The 21555-nt window shown below is 43.5% G+C and overlaps 1 protein-coding gene across 3 annotated transcripts in view; it reads right to left on the bottom strand.

Moving 5' to 3' along the window:
* trio (trio Rho guanine nucleotide exchange factor) overlaps positions 1-21555 on the bottom strand; it is a 119709-nt gene that overhangs the window by 53187 nt on the left and 44967 nt on the right. For all 3 annotated transcript variants that reach the window (XM_022835158.2, XM_022835157.2, XM_086968754.1), the window contains exons 17-20: positions 20926-21197; positions 20531-20732; positions 19642-20111; positions 19254-19407 (exon numbers count right to left, since the gene is read on the bottom strand). In XM_022835158.2, the coding sequence (XP_022690893.1) occupies positions 19254-19407; positions 19642-20111; positions 20531-20732; positions 20926-21197 (1098 nt within the window). The remainder of the gene's footprint in view (positions 1-19253; positions 19408-19641; positions 20112-20530; positions 20733-20925; positions 21198-21555) is intronic.

Here is a 21555-nt window from a genome sequence, read left to right on the forward strand (position 1 = left end):
TCGACATTTGGTATTACCGTTGCAAGCTATGTGGACATACGTAATGATGTCCTTGTATGTAATGATGCCTAATACATAATATCTAGTAACTGTTCAGACGCGGTTGAGAGATGAGTTACCGGGTTGAATTTGTTAGATCTATCTAATTATCTGACTGACTTGAAATACTATAATTTTAATAACAGATACTATCGTTAGTGCCGTAAAATCATCGTAAAACAAACTCAGTGCAAATACGGAGGAATATGTTACCGGGCTATTTAAATGAAGTCACAGATTTTTTTTTTTTTTGTTTTCCATGGCCTCGTCGGCTTCTACAATCTGTTGCCAAAAACTTTCAGGGAAATCGGAAGACTACACTGTAGAATAAGTGCGCCACAGAAGCGTATATTGTGCGGGCGGGAATGCAAAAGATCGGGCGTCAAATCTATTCGAAACTGTACCAAAGGCCTGGATGGTCAGCGGGGACTACTCGTTATTGGACGCCGCTCAAATCTGCCGTTCTGCCTCCACAACCGTTGCTGTCGTCAGGACCTGAGGTGGAAAAGCAACGGCTGACTCTACGTCGGGTGTCCAAGACATTTGCAAATGGCGTCAAAGCAATAGCGACCTCCTTCAGTTAAGCTATATTTAGTGAAAATCGATCGGGCTGCAGACAATGTGCGTTCCCGCTCTATGCATTAGGGTATCATAAAATAAACAGAAGTTATATATACACATAGAACAGCATTGCTGAGCCGGTACCGGTATGGCTTCTATAGAGGTTATGATTAATCAATATAAAGTCGGCCAATATAAGGAGTACAGTGGGCTATTTTTAAGAAAACAGTCTAATTATACACTTCGGTATTCAATTAACTGCAGCTTTTTTTCCGAAAGCTCAGATCTCGCTTAATAGATACTTAGATCTCGCTTAATAGATACTTAATTCCTGAATAAACTCGTTTTTGAAATGTGTACTTGGCAAGTCTTAACCATTTCGGGCCGGACAGGGAGTCCCGTAGAGGTAACTTTCATTACGATGAGACAACATGGTACCTATGATGAAAATTTCTGCGGCTTAAATAATAATAAATAGGTTGTTTCACCACTCTGTACAAAAAGAGTAAATATCCTTGACACAGATCGGACGAAAAGGAAACAATCTCAGAACTCTTTGTAAATGAATATTTATTACACGCTGTTGTTGATGACATCGTCGTTGGGCTGTGTGTAAGATGGGTCGGTAACCCAAAAGGCATGGCATATTGCATAAAACAGATACACTAACAACCCCGAAAACTACTTCTCCGTCCTTTTACACCTACATAATGTTATAATATACCAACAAAAGGAAAAGGTCGAATGAAATAACTCATTATACATTCATTGCTAATATTAATCATGCGTCGTTAAACAGCCAAAAGCCAACAAAATAAGCTATCCATTTTTGCCATAGACTGCGTAGCAGTTGTATGGCATCCCAGCTGCAGTTCAGAATTAACAATATTGACAACCTTCACTGTTTGTCAGGGTGATTGTCTACTATGTATACACACTTTTGTCTATATTACTTGTACATACATATATATCCCTCTAATAACGTAAGTACTACGGCCGTTCGCCATCCAGCACTCAACAACTCACTCAACCTGCTGCTACGTACTCTCCCTTTATAAACCCTATTTTTACTATTATATGTCTTCGTCTGCCTGCCCACTAAAATTACTCCTCAAATCCCTGTCTGCCATCTCCAAATCATCCAATCATCTGTCTGCCATCATCCAAGCTCCTTTCAACCAAATGACAAGGGAAGTTCTCCATCGTAAACTTCTCTTTTAACTCAGACGCTTTCTGCTGAAGGGTGTAATCGCAGTGGAGGCGCCGACTGTGGCACAGCAGAGCGAATTACGGTTCAATTCATTCCAGTAGAGCCCTTGGTTTTTGTGTGCGGTGCAACAAGCATGGCAATAATAGCGCCCACGAAATTTGCCATCCGCTCTCCTAACATCATTGTACAATTAAAGGCGATGTCTAGCTATGAACCACGCAATGCCTTTCGTCCTACTGCAATGTACAATGCTCGAGGCCACAATGCAGCACTTTATTATCCTAACGCGCGTCAAACAGTAAATCAACGGCTGCAGCAACCGAAACTGCATTACAATCATGGTACACAAATCATTTTTGCCTGCTACTTAGCAGCGTAAGCCTACTCCAAGCATTAGGCGGAATAGCCAGCGAGCGCAGGACGAACGATCGTTCGTCCGTCCGTAGCGTACACACACACACACACACATACAGACGCAGTACGCACACGGATTCGCGCCCATACCCCCGGCCAAGACCGACAGACGCTATAGGTACAACCTGTAGATCGGCCGAATTAAAACTTCATTTAACAACCAAGTCCGACTCTGCTCTATACCATGCCAAATTGTTTTTAGTCACTTCAGTGCGCTAGGGGTGAGCGTAATTGTATCGCTGCGGAGCACACCAGAACGAGGTAACTGTATGTAACTATATATGAATTCATCATTCACGTGGACGGTGGCAGGTGGCTGAACAGCGGTGGGTGCAGCTTATCCATATTTACAGGCTCTCAAACCGGCATTCATTCAGAGTACAATACCAACAGACGGTTGACGACCGTGGCCAATATTGACGGTAGATCCTGTTTTCAAGACTTTCTGATCAGAATAGCTAAATACTGGGTGGAAAGAAGAACGGCTTGGAGCAACTAGTCAAAAAGAATAGCTGTATCATTTAAATAGATTCGTCTACTCCAACTATTCGTGTGTATATATATACCATCACTATAAATTCTGTGGCTCTTGCGCCCCTTACGTCCCTTCATTGAAACAATTTAGCAGAGGCCGAAACAAATATTAGTCTAATGACGCAAGGTCCAGGCTATGCGGGAGATGCCTTCCCGTTTTTTTGTGTAGATAAAGATGAGATTGTGGTCTAGTATTCTCACGGTGGAAGACAACGCTTTCTCTGCTTCATAGTTCGGGTCGATTGCTTTTAAATTAGAGATCAAAATCAATGGCTCTGCCGGTCCGCAGCGACTCATAATGCACAATTTCTTATTGATCCCACCAAATACATAGCACCACCTTCTTTGGTGTCATTCTAGGCTTTACCACAAATTATAGGAAATATTCTCTATTGATTGAATTATTGTCGTATGTGATGCACCTTATATCGCCATGGCTTTAGAATTGTGTTTCGTTCCTACGAAGTTTTGTAGATGGAAATACGATCAAGTAAATGATTTCGCATACATTTTACATGACACCCAAATATCGTGCCTCTTTTGTAGTCAGCTCCTTTTAAACGGTTTAAAACTGGTTGTTTGGCGGTGGACTTTAGTTCCTGGAGGATATTATAGCTATTAAGCTGTAGGTCTTGCTTATCTGTTTTTTTGTAATAAGTCTCTTAACTTTTTACGAAAAGTTCGTTTCATATCGAAATTTCTAGAATCAGAGCGACAGAAACGTATTTGGGCCGTTGTTTCCACTTGATAACACACATTTCTTACAGACTTCGGTAGAGTTTGTCTTCGTCGTAATAAAATTGCAAAAAATATATTTACGATGTTTGCAAAAATATTGCTCATCTTCAGGACACACAAGAAGAAAGGCATTCCAATAATTTAGTACGTCAATTACTGCCAAACTCCGGCTTTCAAATGATAACGCTGATCCGACGCGATTCATGTTCCCCTGGGATATGCGACGTCAAAGCCATTTAGCTAAACATTGGTCATGACAGTACATACATATATATATATATACACTATATATATATATAATAAGAACAAAATTATTATGCTTATATGGAGAACATTCAAATCCTACGAACGTTACAACTGATACTAGGCGATCATTCTATTATTCAAATTTATCAGCCAACCAATACCACGTTCAAACAGTATCGTAAAGACATTTTTACATTTTTAGAATCCGCCGGTCAGCCGGCCAGTATCAGCTTACCAGCCGCGCGCGACCTCACGTCCGTCAGCCCTACTATAAATGTTGAAATGTGGTCATTCAAACGCGTGCGTATGTAGAACTGTACACTGCACGTTCGTGCAGGCATAGATCACGCATTCCCAGAAGGAGCACGTGCCGAAGGGAGCGGACCTATCCAAAAGATGGCTCCTTCGCAGCCATTTAGTACGACCTCGAGTCAACTAAACTGGTCTACATTTCGAGTACCCAGCACCAGATGACCCATCCATCGACAAACTGTCTTAGAACCGGAACAGCGAACTGCGGAACACCACAAGCAGCGCCGCTAATGGTTCCGCGGCTCAATCCGTTGTCGCTTCTCTTCGGACGGCAAAACGATCGTTAGCGGGCAAACATCGCTTGTTTTGTGCACCAGCTGTGCAACAATCCCGCTGCACATGCGCACCAAAAAAGAAAGCTCTTTGATGCTACTATCGTATCTGGTAAGTACTGCTTGTGCTGTTGCTTCTCTAACGGACGCGAACCTCATTACGCACAAACGAACAAACCAATACACACACATTCACGCTGCCGTTGTTGTTATTACTGGCCTTACTTACTCTTCGTGCTGTTTTTCCCCCATTGCGAATAGAAGCAATTACAGCAGAAACTCTCAGCCCCGTCTTCGTATAAAGACAATCAGCAATTGAAAGTAGAGTTGTTTGAACGGCTAATCGTAATGATAACGAAAGGCTGAAGGACCACGAGGGAATAACCATCGAGTACAACGAACTACGAGCACAGAAAAGTACAGATGTACGGCAGGTCTTACTAGAACAATTTAGATAGTAACTTTTCACTTCTCTGACTTAGATTCATACGTCTAATGTGAGTCCGTGTGTAGCTGTGCATCTCGTAGACAGCCCACGGCAAAAGCGCCTCTTTGTTTCGTTAGCGTCACACCACTACTACCTCTATACAGAATGTATTGTACACGACGGAATGGGCACGTCCGAAAGCTGCACCGACCGCAATGCTGGCTCCTGCTGTTTTAAGCAGCACGGCAATAGAACGATGCTATGCGGTGCCATTCTCTCACAAGAGGCCGGTTCTTGTCTGTTGAAGTCGATAGTTATGCTTCGCCTTTTGCCCTTACGCGGTTGACTCCCGAGAATCTTTGCCAGACATTTCGTACTGCTGCCGCCTTCAAGGATTCGTATCGGCTGGTTCCATTGTTGGAATAGAGGACGTCGTTCTAAAAGGACGAAAAGCCAGGCCGAACCTGATAAGTCCGGTGAGAAAATACAGAGCTATTGAGTCCTCTGCCTTCCCGTGCTACTGCCTTTGCAAGCAGTCGAAGCCGCTGCCGTACAAAGTAGGGATCTATTTTTTGCTCCGTATAATGCCTTTCCAGTTTTCCGTTTGCCCCTGTCCAAATAATTTAAAAAATTAGAAGGTAGTTAAGCGTACTACTAATTCCTTCATCGAAGAGCTAAACCAGGGGAGGTTGAGGGACTGCAGCGCCGGCCGCAGCTGCCTACAAGCAAACCGGTCACACCATCCTAGCCGAAATGGCTCAATTCGCGCTGCTTCGAACCGCGCACTATTGACACGTCGCTGCATATTACAGGCACTCTAGGAGCAGCCGTTACGACTCTCTTATCCCCCAGCTATCTACCAGAATAGCTATAAAGCAACATAGTATAGGAAGTTTTCTTTAGTAATGCGCTTGGAAGCTTATTATATTTGTATTAGTCAATGGTTGCCCTCAGGCCCTGGCGACCCTGGTTCGCTCAACACCTAGGGCTCACAAATCTTTCCTTGCGCGTGCTTTGCGCTTTCCAGACCTGCTTCCCACGTCTCACATAGTGCCACAGAGTGAGAAGAACAGATAGAGCTGGCTTCTTCCGAGAAGCTCTCGACTGCCACCCGTGCGTGTGAATTATCTCGCGTTAGCTACGTGTTTGTATTTGTACAATCGTACGAATGTTAGCAAGTATGCATGGGTGTACATGCGTATGTATTGGTCCTATGCTGTAGAGATACTCGGTGGGTCTGTCTGTTCTTCGCCAATCGTTTCTTCGTTGCCGCCTCCGCTCCCAATGCTGCATGTCCATCAATCTGTCTAATATTAGTTCGAGCAGAACAAATTCAATTAAGCATAATCTACGCAGGATGAGGGACCACACTGGCTTTGCGTCTCCCTAATATGCATTAGAGATAGCGAACAAGACGAAAAGGACAAAGTGGCTAGACGAAAACCAAGCAGATGCGCAGAGATAATAAAACCAACTGGATTGTTCTGCTTCAGGAAAGGCCGGGTCTGAAAACAGGTGGGGATGGAAGCAGTGGTCAGTTAGGTACCAAATACAGATTGCAATGTGGCCTTTTCCACTGTCGGTGGGCGTCTGTTGGACAAAGGAGTGGCTGTTAGCGGCGGCGGAAAAGGATGTGGCAAAATGACTGGAGCAAATGGATGAGAAGGCGTAAGGGAAGTAGTTCGACCAGCCCGGGTACTCGAATGGAAGGAACTAGTGATATTTTAGGACCTAATCAGCGCCGTTCGTTAGAGCGGGAGAATTTTGGCGAACGTGACGTTGACTAAGTCACTAACTTACCGCGCGAGCGTCAAGGCGTTCGACAAGGCTTCTTTCATCTACCACCGTCAGCAACTGACTGACAATTGAGAGTCGAATGACTGTCTCCCTCAATTCGCTCATTTCGATACTTTTTTGTTGCCCTAACCGCCTCCACTGGTTATGACAGGTGTCCGCTTCTGCCATCTTGCATACACTCACCTTCGCACTCCTCCCGCACCCCACACGCAGCTTGTTAAGTTGGTGGCCAGCCACCTCAGTCCCTTACCTCCATTTCGTGTTTAAGTCAGGCTAACCTATTCTTTCTCCTTTTATTTTCTCTTTCTGTTGCTAGAAGCCACATTTCCAACCTGTGAGAACCTACTTTACAATGACCAAACAGCTACTGATGTAGTGTTTCCAGTGGCCCGACCAGCCTTTTTTCGCACTCTTTCCTTGCCTTCTGCAATTCTCCAGTTTCCTATACATGATTCGAATACATAGTTCTATTGACGACCAACCCTTTGCGTTCCATTAGCCTCAGCCCACACTGTTAGGTTCCCAGGCTAATTAAATGCTATTAAGCTTTCGTCGCTTCTATCGCTACTACAACTGCCATGACTACGAAAGGGCTTCGCAAGCTTCCGCACACTGTGAGAAAACCAAACCCGATTGGCTTCATCTGACTCGGAACTCGTGACTACGAAAGGGGTTCCTGTCATTACCGTAGCCGAACAGAATAGGCAGGGTGCACAGCCTTAACATCAGACATTTTGCAAAGGAATCCAACACCCAGAATTAAACTAAGCAACTCCAGAAAGCTGCTAATTCTGTCAGGAAACCGCTCTTTACCTCATCAATAATATTTTCTTGACATGTCAGCAGTGCTTCTAAACCTTGTCCGCTACCTAGGTACACCGGACTGTACCTTTGGATATGATGTTTTCCAATAGCTGTTCAAATCCGCAGAAGCCTGTCACTTTGATACTTTGATAACGTGACAACAGACGCAGCGAGTAAGGGTGGCAATCAGTCAAACATATTTGCAAACTTTACGGTTATGCAGTACAATGAGTGACAAAAAGAAAATTATTTGCATCACGCGAATAGCCAATCATGTCGACAAATAGCTGGACATTAGTTCCCAACCTGAATGAGGCTCGCCAACAATTGCTCCCAGCAGGAAATAACCATCTGTGAGACCATGAATCACTGTGTACTTGACGAGACAAGGACCATTACTACTATTATAATAATTACCATATTTATTACTAGAGTAATTATTATCGTACTCCTCATCGCGTTACGTTTTTCAGTGTCAACAGGAAGACTAAATTGCTATAATTATTAAGTTCACAAAAATGCTGGGGCAAATTACACCCAATTATATTGTGGCAAATTATACGGAAAACAACAAAAGCCAATGTAACTACACAATAAAAATAATTAACGGAATACATTCCTTCCTAGCGGTCCTGCAAATAGCAATAGGCCTCGCCTGCGCCTGCGTCTACTACAATATGACCTATCACACAGGATTTGTCCAAGTAACTTCAAGCGCTAGTTCTGATGATCGTAAGCGATGCAATTTAAGTGGCTAATACGCTATTTGTGCGTTGCTACGTGAACATAAATAACAACCATCGCTGGTCCAAATCTCAACGCTTCCTTCTGGCAGTCTGTGACGCAATATAGAAACGTAATTTTGACGATTTTGTCTACACAGGATTATCTACGGGCTCGCTCGAGCTTACTCGACTGTACAACTCTGTTTCCCTCTTGACTTCGACTGCGACTAAGCTGTGAACGACGATATAACAATGATATAGAAAAAAACATGTTATCCAGCATATCTACATAAACATCCAAGTAATTCGCCTTTGAGACGAGATATGAAACATACATGAATCGAGTCGAGGTATCGAAGGGCTAAATACGCACAAATGTACAGAGACTCACATTAACAACAACAGCAGCAGCTTAGCTATTCTGTTATATTTACGGAATAGTTGCGACACAGCTGATATTCAGTCTGTTAAGTCTGTCGGCGACGCAACGCTTTAATCACCGCCTCCCAGAACAAACAAAGTTACCAGGAAAAGGGACCGAAGTTAAGAAAGGGCACAAAGCTTCAATAGTTAGAACACCGTATGACTTGGCAAGAGTAGAATATTATTACTATTATCACGTGATATGTTTACTACTTGAGGGTGTCCACGTCACAGTTGTGTTTTTCATTGATGTTAATGGAAAATCGATAAGATTGAATAGTTATCCGATATTCTGCTGGCGCCAACGGCCGATTTCGAAATTATGATAGCTATCAACAACTTTAGACCAATCTGTTCACCGAAATTAGCCGTAACTCGAACTCACTAGAAGCAAATCCCGTATCTAGCCGGATCACCTTTAACGCTATTGCTATTGACCTTGCCATAGTCCTTACTAGGCTCATTAGTTTGTCGGACCAAACACGTGACACGAGTAAACATTCGGCACAATCATCATTGGATCACTACCGTACGGTTCCGCTGGATACGTCAGCTATTCGATATAGCTATTAAAGCTTTTTTCTTTAAAGGAAAAGTAATAGAAGACGTTAACGATCGAGAAGCATTACATTTCTGGAATAGGATTTCGGAGGCACCAAACCGTTGAAAAAAACGAGAGAACGTCAAGATCTATATGGATAACCGAACAATCTTGTATTCCCAATCCGGAACATCTAAAGCGTCTCACATTACTACGACCAAATATAATGCTAACCAATGTATCATTCGTATCAAAGGGAACGAATAGCTGACACGCCGCCGAAAACTCACGTTTCTTTTATAATCATAGCATGCCTTCTTTCATCATTAAAAACTAGCTTACTTGAGCAATATCGATCGGTCCGCTCAATTTATCTATTATAGACGTAATGCAATACATCATTTCATCACTCACAGTCTCTCGCATCCTTCCGACATATTCATACGTTTTGCTTGCCCGATGTTTTACTACACAGGCCACTGGACCTATACACAAGCGCTCACTTTTCTATTGAAAAAGATATAACTATAACGTTGTCATTTCGAAAGAATATCCAATGATGATTACATGAGCTAGATGCACACAAATGAAGATAAAAGAGATACGCTAAGTCAAGTCGCAGCGAAATTAATGATCATGTATCATGAGGGAAACCGCTGACCTAAGGCTCACACTATGTAGCTATAACTACTACAATTACCGTGACCGATCGCAGGAGGTGACGGTCGTAACTGAGGGTCTAGTTTCTTATCTTCACCACTGGATAATGAATCTACCAGCCCTGGACGAGTCATATACGAATCAATGATAATATTCTCTGCGTACGGTATCGTTGTGTGCTGTTCTCGTCGAGATAATCACCGTCTTAATTCATGTCGTATATAAATAGAATGATTTAATAAAGCTCTAGCAGTGATTCTGCGAAGCATTGCTCACTAACACATATATAAAAGATTGCAGGTTCACTATCAAATATATGAAGAAAACCACTCGATAAGAAAATAATGCTCGCCATATTGTAAAAATCTACTGTTAATAGACTATTCTTAATAGAGTTTAGCAAATACGGGCAAACGACCGTTTGAACAATGCTAGAAAATCGTTCTCTAATCATGCATATATTTAGTATACACAGTAGCATATATCCAGCCAGACATTTGCAAAGTTCATCATAAGAACAACTACAACAATAAGAAAAGAAAGTGGCTATTTTTTTGGGTTATTTCCCGAAGGATGACAAGTTTTTTCGAGGAACAAAAACAACTTATAACAGCTAGCTTACACAACAATGTTCATATAAAATACGGAGCATACACAGGTTGGTGGGATTCAAAGCGATATAAATAAGCAAAACGAATATACATACGAAAATACTTGATCGACTCTAATCTGTAAATATAGTCACTGTACACCTAGTTTGCCTGAAGATTATACCTGTAACGAGTGGAACTTCAGAACGCCCTTCAGAACAACGCCGGGATTATGATCCGAGGCGACAGTGCCCCGCGAACTTCGCAGGCTCCGCTCCCGATTCGAACTACTCGACACGCCGGAGTAGCTCAGGCTACGGAACCAGTTGCGGGGCGCCATTCGTTCTTTGATCGACATCAAGTGTCTCCAGGCCTCTGACCGTTGGCTCTAGTAATGGCCCGGCCTATCGAGGCAGTCCTTAGCGGCTTAAGATACACCGAGCAGACGTGACAACGTCCGCGTCAAGGTGACAAAGGGAAGCAATAGGGTTACCAAAAAAAAAACGGGCGTCTGCCACCGAAAACTGGCTAAACTGACAGTTTCACTCAGTCACAAAAAAAAATTCGCAGTGACCGTAGATAGTGGACACAGAAAAAGAGACGCTGCAGACTTCATGCGACCCGCATCCAATAACTGCATAAGTTTTCTAAGAAAACTGCTGCTCAGTTCGAAGCACCGTTAGTTATTTTCGCTAAGTCTTCGACGCGCACCTCGATATTGTTTAACAGTTCACAAAACGAACAATACGCACTAGTACTTAAAAAAACTACGTTTCACGATTGTTTTACCAAGTTTTCTATCGTTTTCCGTCCTCAAGAAACACCATTCACATCACAAATGCCTCTTCTGTCTATATGTTGTGCTAATTGGATGAGGCGTGTCTCATATTCGACAAAAATAAACCGAAGAAGGTATTGGAAAGTCGGTGGCATTCGTACGTAATCCCGGTACGGCAACCAACCAACCAACGACACGCAAATACAAGCTAAACCTCTTAAACTATGTCGTGTTCGCAGTGAATTCGTCCAACTCGAAAACAATCCGAATTACAGCTTAGAACAGTCACTCTGCTTCGATGTTGTAGCACATTAACACTATACTTGCCTTCAGAAAACACATGTCCATCGGCGGCCTTCAATAACAAAACAAAATAACGAAATTCGAGCGTAATCAACGAAACTTAGTCCTACTTATGCAAGAAGCCTCGACTCATTACTGAACCCATAATCGCCATAAAATACCACCATTGAGAACGAGAATCTCGACGACTATCTCGTAGTTGCGGTCGGTCAAATGGTCAGTAGAAGAGAGTCAAATCTGAACAATCAGAACTTCGTCGTAAGCTACAGCAATAGCACAACGCCTACACTTTGTACATAACGGATAAGGAATTATACGTTAAGGCACTTCTCACTATACAATACGGTACATCTTATCGCAGATGCTCGTACTCATTGACCGCTAACTATTTAAATTGGCTCATTGGAAGAACTATCACTTCTAGATCTAACCTAACCTCACTCGGAGCTGCAACACATGAAGCAATTGGCAAACTCGATTCGGCTTGCGCTCTAGCCAGCCATCGATAAGACAACGATAACAGCCATTCAAGAAACTTAAATGACACTAACAGCAAGGTGGTGATAAATGGCGAGACCTGACGATCATTTTAGGTGCGATCCGTCAGCCTCGATCAGAGTCAGAGCTACAGAAATTGCCCAGACATAGCCAGCTGATCGGTGCATTGTTATCCTATTGGCCGGCGTAATGGCTGCTGGCAATGCCCTTTGCTTCGAAACTATGACGCTGCGTTTTTTTTGTTTGTTGACAGTAACGTGACGTCAATAGCAAATCCACTCTATGTCCAGCCAATTTTGCGTTGTGGCAGTACAACGACACAACTGTACCACTCTCAGTTCAGTCAAACTAATACCCCAAAGCACCGATCACCGAGTGACCAATTAAGTGATGCTCCGATGCGCTACTGGCGGAACGTGTGAACCGGCGGACACCGGGCATCAGACGTACAGCGTGCTCAGTACAACGGCAGAAGCGCGCTTGAAGCTAGCGGCTGTCTCGTCTTCTTTCGCGCACTGACTCACTCATCGGGCCGAACGCGCGCCTGGTTGGCAAGAGGCGCCACAGCATGGCCCAAAGTTCGGGAAAGGGTCGGTGCTCGCTCGTGCGGGTGGGCAGCTGGCAGCCGAAGCGGTGCCGTAGTAAGTAAAGGGCCTCGTCACCGTGCACTCGAGAACTGGAAAGGGCAGCACCCAGTGCTGAGTGGGGCGGCAGTAGCAGTAACTCAAGAGATAAATCAACAGGAAGCTGCTGAACGCAAATACGCAACCAACAATTCGCTTATATTGTACAGTGCAGCGACATCTGCGTTGAGAGCCATCCGGATAAACCATGTTTCCTTAAACATTGCAAGCACCGAATTGCGGTACGACTTGCTCTTTGCCGATAAAGGCGAGGGTCGATGATGATCTGGGTGGCGAGCATGGTACTTTGGGCTTAGTATAGGCGATCAGTGGCGATGGTCAGTCCGACCAACTAATGTATAACTCTAGTTTCGTCTAGGTACGTTTGTACTCTACTAAATCTATTTATATTTGAGGAAAGCTGCCTACCGCTCGGATTTAACAAGAGGTTGCGGGTTGGTTCCCCTGGTATTCTTTAACAACCACTTCTCCAGTGAGGTTGGTCTAGAGGATACAGGAAAGTGTAAACCTGGAAGAAGCAAGGGGAAGAAAGTCGAAGTAAGCGCAGTCCAAGGATTATGGAAGGTCGCCGGCATCTTCCCTGTCATAGCGGGCTACAAGTTGCACTGTTTGGCTCAATGGTCGTCAACGTCGGCAGAGTTGCGATGGCAGTCGCTACCGCATTCGCGCTTGCTCACATCTAACACCCGCGCTGTTATTCTGCTGTTTCTAAAACCTGTACCAAGAATAAGACCACTTTCGTTACGAAGTAAGTAGCAAACAGCAAAACCGTCGTCAACCCTATATTACCCGACGCGACCACTCAGCTTCGGCGAGAAAAACAGGCAAGCCGGCCACCTGTCACGATTTGCTGCGTGCTTAAACTACTCCTGGCAACCCGAACCATCAAACAGCTCCCAAGAGGCTTTCCTTTTCGAGATATCAATTTACCTCGATTGTACGCGCATTCGAGGCCTTCCGGACCGGCTATCGCAAGGCTCTTTCACTCATGGCCGCCAACATCGCTAAAAACTAACGTGACGCATGGATGCCGTGAATTATCAATGCCAATCGTTCCTGTTCCTGTCCGTTCTCTTCTTTAGCGCAACAACTCCTTTCGGCCATATCTTCACTGGCCATTCTCAGAAGTCAACCGGAGATTCTAGATCTTGATCTTTTTTATTAAGTAGATCCGAAGCGTTTAGTATTCTCAAAAGGAACTGCCATCTTACGCCGCTATTTATGGCGTAGCTGCTACATAACAATTAGCGCACTCGAAGAAAGGAGCTGGGCGTCCGACATTGAGGGGATGTAAGCAATGGAGTTCCGGAGCAACGGATCAGGAATAACGAAAAAATTCGACGAAGATGACCTCTAAACGAATAGAAACGTAACAGCGCTGGCTAAACAAGTAAAGGTGACGGCGACCAAAGGAAATAATTGGAGACTTGTAGGTCGTCTGCTGTGAAATGCGATCCTTGCGAAAATGCTTGTTTCGAGGGCTGGCTTTTATTTAAACGAATCAAGAGATGCAATCTTTCGTTTTCATAAGCAATTCTCTATAGATAAAAAGAAATTAAGAACGTCGACCTTTGACGTGAAAGTGGAGGTTCGAAGTTATGCTTCCATTATTTGATCACGGTTATTATTGCGACTAAATGTAGTCATCAAGAAGAAATACGGGAAAATTATGAAAAAATATATATCAGAACGAAAGATAAATTTTAAGACCCAAATACGACGAAAAGGAGAGACCTAACGGCGTACTTGAGTACAGGCACGCTCACTCCAGAAATAGCCGTTAATTGTTATATCTCACGCTTTATCTCAGAAGGAATCGTGGTCTATTACATACATGCAAACACACGTACCCCCCTTGCTGTTACTCGATAACCTTACGTAATGATACTGCACTTCGGGCCACTATTACAGAGGTGACATAACGATCCTTCGACGCCTCCGTGGAGGTAGTCCAAAAAGAGCGCCGACAATCTGCTCATCCTGCACCGTCTTCGCGACTGGCGATCTATTCTAGGCCGTAAGCAAGCACGCTAAGCTGCTCCATAAAGTTAACAACAATAGCTCTCAACATCATCCGGTGGCTGACCGGCCGGCGCATATATAATACCCTGGCTGCACGACGAGATCCTAAAGTGTTTCCCCTAATTTCTTGATAAGGTAGTATACACACGAAATACTCATATATGAGGATACGTGACCGCGGTCGTTCATGTGATGTGAGCAATTATGGAATTGGTTATAAAAAAAATCTGCCCACGTGCTTCGGATACTGCCTATCGATTATGAATAGATTTCACGAGTGTTCATAATATCCCTTTTTTTTTTACTGTCACTTAACTAGAATAACTGACGGCCAAGTGGGTCTCATACAAATTATAAGTTTTTTTTGTGGTAGTACGAGACCTCTCTCATACTGCGGCGGGTCTTCCGCAACGAATAACCCACTCTAAGCTTCACTTTAAAAGAAATATTCTACTGCCAATAAACAAATGGATGACAGACACGAATGTTTTTAAAAGGGACCTTTTAGTTGACCTTCATTGGGCGAAAATAAATATGCTTCGTTTGTGTAAGTACAAGCACACGTTAGGGTATTGATTGAATCAGAAATGTATTACGGTAGTATTTCAAGGCGTGTTTCTCTATGGCAGATCATCGGAAAATGAGGTCAGCTCGTAAAGAACAAACTTAAACGATCACCAGAGAACTTCTAAGAGCACGCAGGTTTTCTGGCTGATTGGAGAGCGACTTCACTGTCTTACGGTTGTAGGGAGGACCTCCACCGTAAAGTGATACTCCAGCTAACCTTTGCCTTACCTTAATACATGCAATGAAAAATGCTCAAATGATTAGGTTTAGCTAATATTAAGCATAGAAACACAAGCGAGCATGCAGTGTAGAAGCATGATAGTAGACAGGCAGATGAAACGCGTTCAGACTAACCAAATTTTTTAATCGTCTTACATTTTCTACCGTCTTTCATAGCCTTCATCTTTCATAGCCTTCATAACAGGCATCGATGCCTCTTCGTGCTCAACGCTAATGAGTCGTTCATCAGTTTCTACAGCAGCAGATATTAGCTACATGGAAAAAGCTCATCTACGTTTCTATTTACGATAGACTGTTTGGGAATTCCGCTAGAATAGAAAGTAGCTAACGAGCCCAAAAATATTTACTTCAAAAGCACAACCCGTTGTTGCTTATAAGTTTAGAAAATACTGGATGACTTCAGTTCACCTTGTCGATACGGTCAGATGGACGATTGAGTACAACTACAAGTATTTTGCGGCTACGAGCTATTTTGTACCTTTCTCCACGTGTGGCATGCGTTTTCCGGCGCGCTAAAAACACAATAGTTGAGATAGCCGCATCATCTTTCGATGCCGCATCAGATCGAGCTTATACGGTTTACTGATTATACCTGCATCGTAGCGCGTGAAGTCGCGCAACCGATACCGACAGCCGAGTTTTGCCATTAACCTCTTGATGCCACAATTAAACTTCGCCCATCCCCGAGACAACACAATACGCGGTGCGATGCCATCAAAGCCTCCCTTTCGTCAGCGGGGGAAGCGTCGCTTGAAACAGCCGCAACTGTGGCACCAGCAAAGAAGCACTGGCGGTAGAAAAAACAGACTGTGTTGTGTGCTTTCTGCCATTGCACTTGTTACCCCCCAGTGGAATTGCTGGAAAGACATTGAACGGCTACAGGAGGCAGACTCGACCTGTGAGAACCCCCCTGTGGGAGCTGTGGCTCCCAGTGAACGATTAGTTCAGGTGATTCAACAGACAGTACTACTAGTATAATATAGAAATTATGTATTTTTTAAACTGAACCTTACAATATAATATGTATGTCCTTTGGATTCGACTAGCAAATTCCTGGGATTCAGCTGTTGTTTCTGAGCTAATAATTGCTACTGATTACAAAAAGGCCGGTGTGGTGTGATATATCGTATCTATTCATGAGCAAGCGTGAGTACTAGGTTATGTAGGTTTACGGTTCCGTCAAAACAAAGCAGCCTATTTCGAATTCAACTGGTGAATCGTCCGCATCAGATTGCGTGGCGTTCCTTACCAACAAGCGCAGGCCCTCTAGCGTCATTTCGGCATTAGGACACATCTATTTTAATTTAATCTCGTTACGAGCGCGACAACGTCTGTGATTAGCCACCGTGAAAATTGCTAACACCCATGAATAATATGTGGACGAAGTCTATAGCGTAACTCGGACCAGTCAGTAACCAGTGAAGCAGCGTTCACGACAGCCCTACGCATTATCGCTTGCGGGCAGTTTTCGATAGCTAGCTACTACTTTAGGTGTTACGCACAACTCCTTATGGCTGGCGTCCAACCAGTTGCTCAGTGCTGCGAGTGCGACCAAAGACGCAAGACGACAACGGCCGCCACGTACCCTTGAACATAGATAGAACTTTTTCTAGACCGTAACTCCAAGACAGTTACTTGCCTGTGGCAACTATACGCAGTTCCCTACTGTAGAACCATCTGCTACGATCTAGATAGTGAAACTTTGAAGTGTATTAGTTATTTACTCGATGTCCGCACGTGATACGGTATGTCGGGGGGTTCACTGCCAACTTTACTTACACAGAAGGAGACCTATCGTCATGATCAAGCTGGCGTGGTACGTTTTCTCTGTAAAAGCTCTGAATGGCTTGTGCGTACCGTTCACATAGATACTTCACATTAACCATCGTTTAGAAATTGGAGCGACGAATGGTCATTAGTGGCTACGTGCTATCTTAGTAATAATAATGTATTTACAACCCAGGCCATGAAACAGGCCATATGGTGATCGCAGTATTGAACGAGTAGAGTACCGAAGAACACGGCAATGCTTATTCCTTGACGCGGAGTAGGTGAGCATTTATTCTATATATTGATTCGTTTCATCAGCTAGCTTAGGAGTTATGATTGATATCGGAAACGGAGGAGTAAAGTTCTCTGGATGTTCAGAAAATGCATTTTTCCACACGAGACGAAAACGAAAGGCTAAAAGAGGAGTTTAAATCCAATCGCGCTCCCATCAGACGAGTAACAACGACAAAGAGAAACGGCTAATAGCAAGTAGACTGTATTTTGCACAGGACAACACTGCCTTCCTGTATATCTCTGGTTGAGCTCTGTTGAACATGTATTCTGTATGGTCCGTACTGAAGTACACGAGTGTACATGCACTGAACTGGCATACGAATACGCTTAAGCTCGTAACAGGCTTATAAAGCATGCGTACTACCATGAAAGTTGCTCATTATACCAATGATCATCATCACTTATATCAAATGTATTGTATTAGTTTATTATAATATATATTACTATATTCTATGAGTACTGTTAACCAAATAAACGGTCCAGCAAAAAAAGGTGGTCAAGTTGATCTCTATCGGGTTCTTTTGTGTTCTTCACGAACGTACACATAAGCAACGGACCGGCTGCTCATCTCATAACATATATAGGTGTCTCTCAACCGCACACTCGATATATATACGTATATATATTTAGATATATATAGAAATCATCTGTCGACGCTGGTGCATAGAGTCCGGACCACCACCGGCGTAACTTGCCTAGCGTATCCCGCTTTAAATACCCAGGTTGTACGTTGGTGACAGCAGACATGGGCCGCGAGTGACGGTTTGCTCGAAAATCAGCCTAATTCCGAAATTCGACGAACGAACAAAATCATGTTGTTATTTGCTATCGGCAAGCTCAGTCAATGTATAACTTGCTTTTCGGTAGCAAAGCCCTCGTTTCGGTGCTCGAGCCTCGATCAGCTGTCTCTTTCATAGGGTCATTCACAAAGCTGTGACAGAGACAGGCTAGGACAACGATGGTTCTACGTGTCCTCACCCACACAACGCATAAAACAACATAGCAACAACAACTGCGCGGCCGTGCGCGTGAGGATGAGGGTCTCTGTTTTTAATGTAAGTGGCGGGCATTTTGCGTCATGGCAGAGTGATGGACCTGCTACTGCAGCTGGCTGGGTTGCTTTGTCGACGTCTGCTAGCGCAAACCAAGCCATTGCCGCTACACTGCGAGAAGGCCACCGCTGTTAGCAGACGAGAAAAATAATTTGGCGCATGCGCGAGGCTAATACAACGACTAGCAGGGACGAAGAGTGAGAGAGATGGAGAGGGGAGAGGGACTTCGCGGGAATCGGAAGAAACATTTCGAGTGCACCGGGTTACCTGCGTGGATGTAAATGCTATGATCGCTGGCGGACTTCTACTACACGTTAAATTTACAATGCTTTAAGTATTAGAACATTAGACTCTGGATTATTTATATGAACTAATAATAGCCTATTTTATAATGATAATAAAATAATGAAGAGAGTAATAATAAAAGGAAGAGTACTAATAATGAAACTGTTTTAACGTGTACAAACATGCAGTGTCTTGTTTAAAAACCCTGTGTTCTATGACTGCTTCCAAGGAGCGGTGTTTGCCAGACAGTTTATATAATGTTCTTCATAAAAAAACCTAACTTCAATATGCGTGAAGAAATGGAAACATTTAGGCGTTGTGAAGACTAGAATTTTTACCGCTTGGCAAAATCGCGTACCTGTAAAGGAGATTATCTAGTGTTCAAAGCAGTAGATTCATGTACTTTGCTAAAATGGCACGTTTGTTCTCGTAATAAGAAACTGGCAACGAGGTTAGCGTAAAACATTCTAGTGTAAGACATTGCCCAATAAGAAATTATATGCTCACCCGCTCGGAGTCTGTGTTAGTATTTTCCGAGCCGAACGAATTGATGGAGCTTGTCTCTTCCCGATGAACTACAGGAGTAGCGGAGCTGTTCGCGTCGTGACCAGTTGCACTCGATGACGGCGTTGATGATGTCGTACTCTCCGCATCCATATCCCTAGTATTATTATTGTTATTTGTAAATTTTGCTACAACGTTCCATCTAGAACGACAACATATATATGATGAGTGGATGAAATTCGATTTTAAAAACTCAGTTTGCCGCACCTATAGCTGATTTGCGTATATCTGCATAAAAGATCTCACTGAACCAAAAACGTGCAAATAACAGACGATAGGTAAAATAACCTTTCAAAAATATAAGAATTTCAAAACGTAATCAGTTACTAACCTGCTCGTCCGGTGTGGATGAAGCTGCTTGGTGGTGCGGGACGAAGCGGCCGTGGCGGTCGCTGTGGCAGCTGCTACAAGCCTTGCTGTGTGTGGATGGAAGATCGTAGAATTGAAACAAGTTTCCTGGATCACTTGACGCAATTTTTTTACCCACTGCTGTTTTGCTTCAAGGTTTGCGGCCTTCAGAACAATGCGGTTTTCATTGGGACCTTGGGGCACGCTCCACACAGCCAGCTTTGTCTCATCCCCGCCTTCAATATGCTCCGAGATGCCGATTTCAGATGTCATTAAGCGACTTTTATATTGGTACCTCACCTTACCTTGGCCGTCCTTGATCTCTTTGGCGAATAAAAGGTAAAGCTCAAACAGGAACATATGACGCTCTCGCCCCTTACGAATCAATGCCCGCTGATCAAACACAACGAAGGCGTCTTGCAAGATCACATCACCTAGCTGCTCGAGGCTTAGCTGTTTGCAAAGTAACAAATGAAACGTTCAGTGTATTTTCGCAATACTCAGTGTGTTCAATTAGGATTTCGTCATTTTGTTACCTTGCAGCTAATTAGAACTGAGTTTCAACCATAGGTTGAAACCTGAAGACAGCTTAAAATAAGGTCATATATTTCTTAGATAGAAAACTGTTGGACAATTGAGTACTGTTCTATGCATTTTTTAAATTGCAACTTTTTTTGTACTATGTCACGAACTTATTCGTATGTCTATGTTCCGGCTTGGCCGCCATCTGTCGTAGAGTACTTAGCTTCGGCCACAGTTCAAAGCCTATAGCCTTTCATGAGAAAAGGTCCCGATAATCAATATGATCATAATGATAATGCTCATTGGCCGTAGAATATCGAAAGGATCTTAAAATCAGATGAATAACTCACATCGCATCCTTCTAGCAGAGACAGATGCATAACGTCGTTGGCCTTCTTAGGTACGCCAAGCATGACTTCGAGTCCGTCCTTGATTTCGCCCTGTTCATGCCCCTCACAGCATGACAGGAGGTCCTTGAGCAACAGCTGATATTTGGTAATGCGCTGCACGGGCTTAATTAGGTACGCCTGCAGAGGGTGAGCGATCGCGTACCTGTAAAGGAGATTAATCACATGAATACGGCAGCGCATTTTTCCTGTCACCGGCAGCTCTTCGTGCGATTCCACGAACTTGTACACAAAAACCCTGTGAGGTTAGCCATATTATTGATTTAGATCCGCGCTCGTCTGCTTCGGCAAGTGTAAAAAATGGTAATTCCTAGAAAGTGAACTTGTTCTAAACGTACCTTTGTTGAACATCTTCAAAGAACCCTCCAGCACACTGAATGAGAATCTGATTAGAGTCCGGCTTATTTTTACAGTATTTAACGTACATATCAAATTTGACAGCCCACGTCACGAAACAGTGTCCTACGTCCTCAGGTATGGTCTCATACTTTTCTAATTCTTTTAGGAATGTAGATTGGTGAAACTCCGAAATTTCTTCAATGTTACCAAACAGGATTGCCTCCTTTCCGCGTAACGCTTCTGGCTTCGAAATATTGGGGTCTCGAACCTCCTAAAAAGTTTAGACAGCGCAACCACAGTGAAAAGTTTGAATTGCCCCTCCTTCCAAGTTTGAATCAGCTTCTAATAGGCTTGCGTATATTGAGTTAGGCTTTGGTCAATTTCAACTAGATAAAAACCAACATTTCGATTAAACTTACCAAAAATAAGACTTTGTATCGTTTGAAGAGCTAACAGTTAGCTGTATGGTAATAACTTACCAAAAAATGCACACCGTTTGAAAAGACTTCGAATCTATGCAACGACATTACTTCCATCTATCTTTTTTTCGAAATTACTCATGTGTCTTTTGCCAACTTAGACAGAACGCAACTTGCAACTAGAAAGCATAATTTACTCCTCGCTGTCAT

Source organism: Varroa jacobsoni, unplaced genomic scaffold (assembly GCF_002532875.2).
Source record: "Varroa jacobsoni isolate VJ856 unplaced genomic scaffold, vjacob_1.0 scaffold_568, whole genome shotgun sequence".
Classification (NCBI taxonomy): Eukaryota; Metazoa; Arthropoda; class Arachnida; order Mesostigmata; family Varroidae; genus Varroa; species Varroa jacobsoni.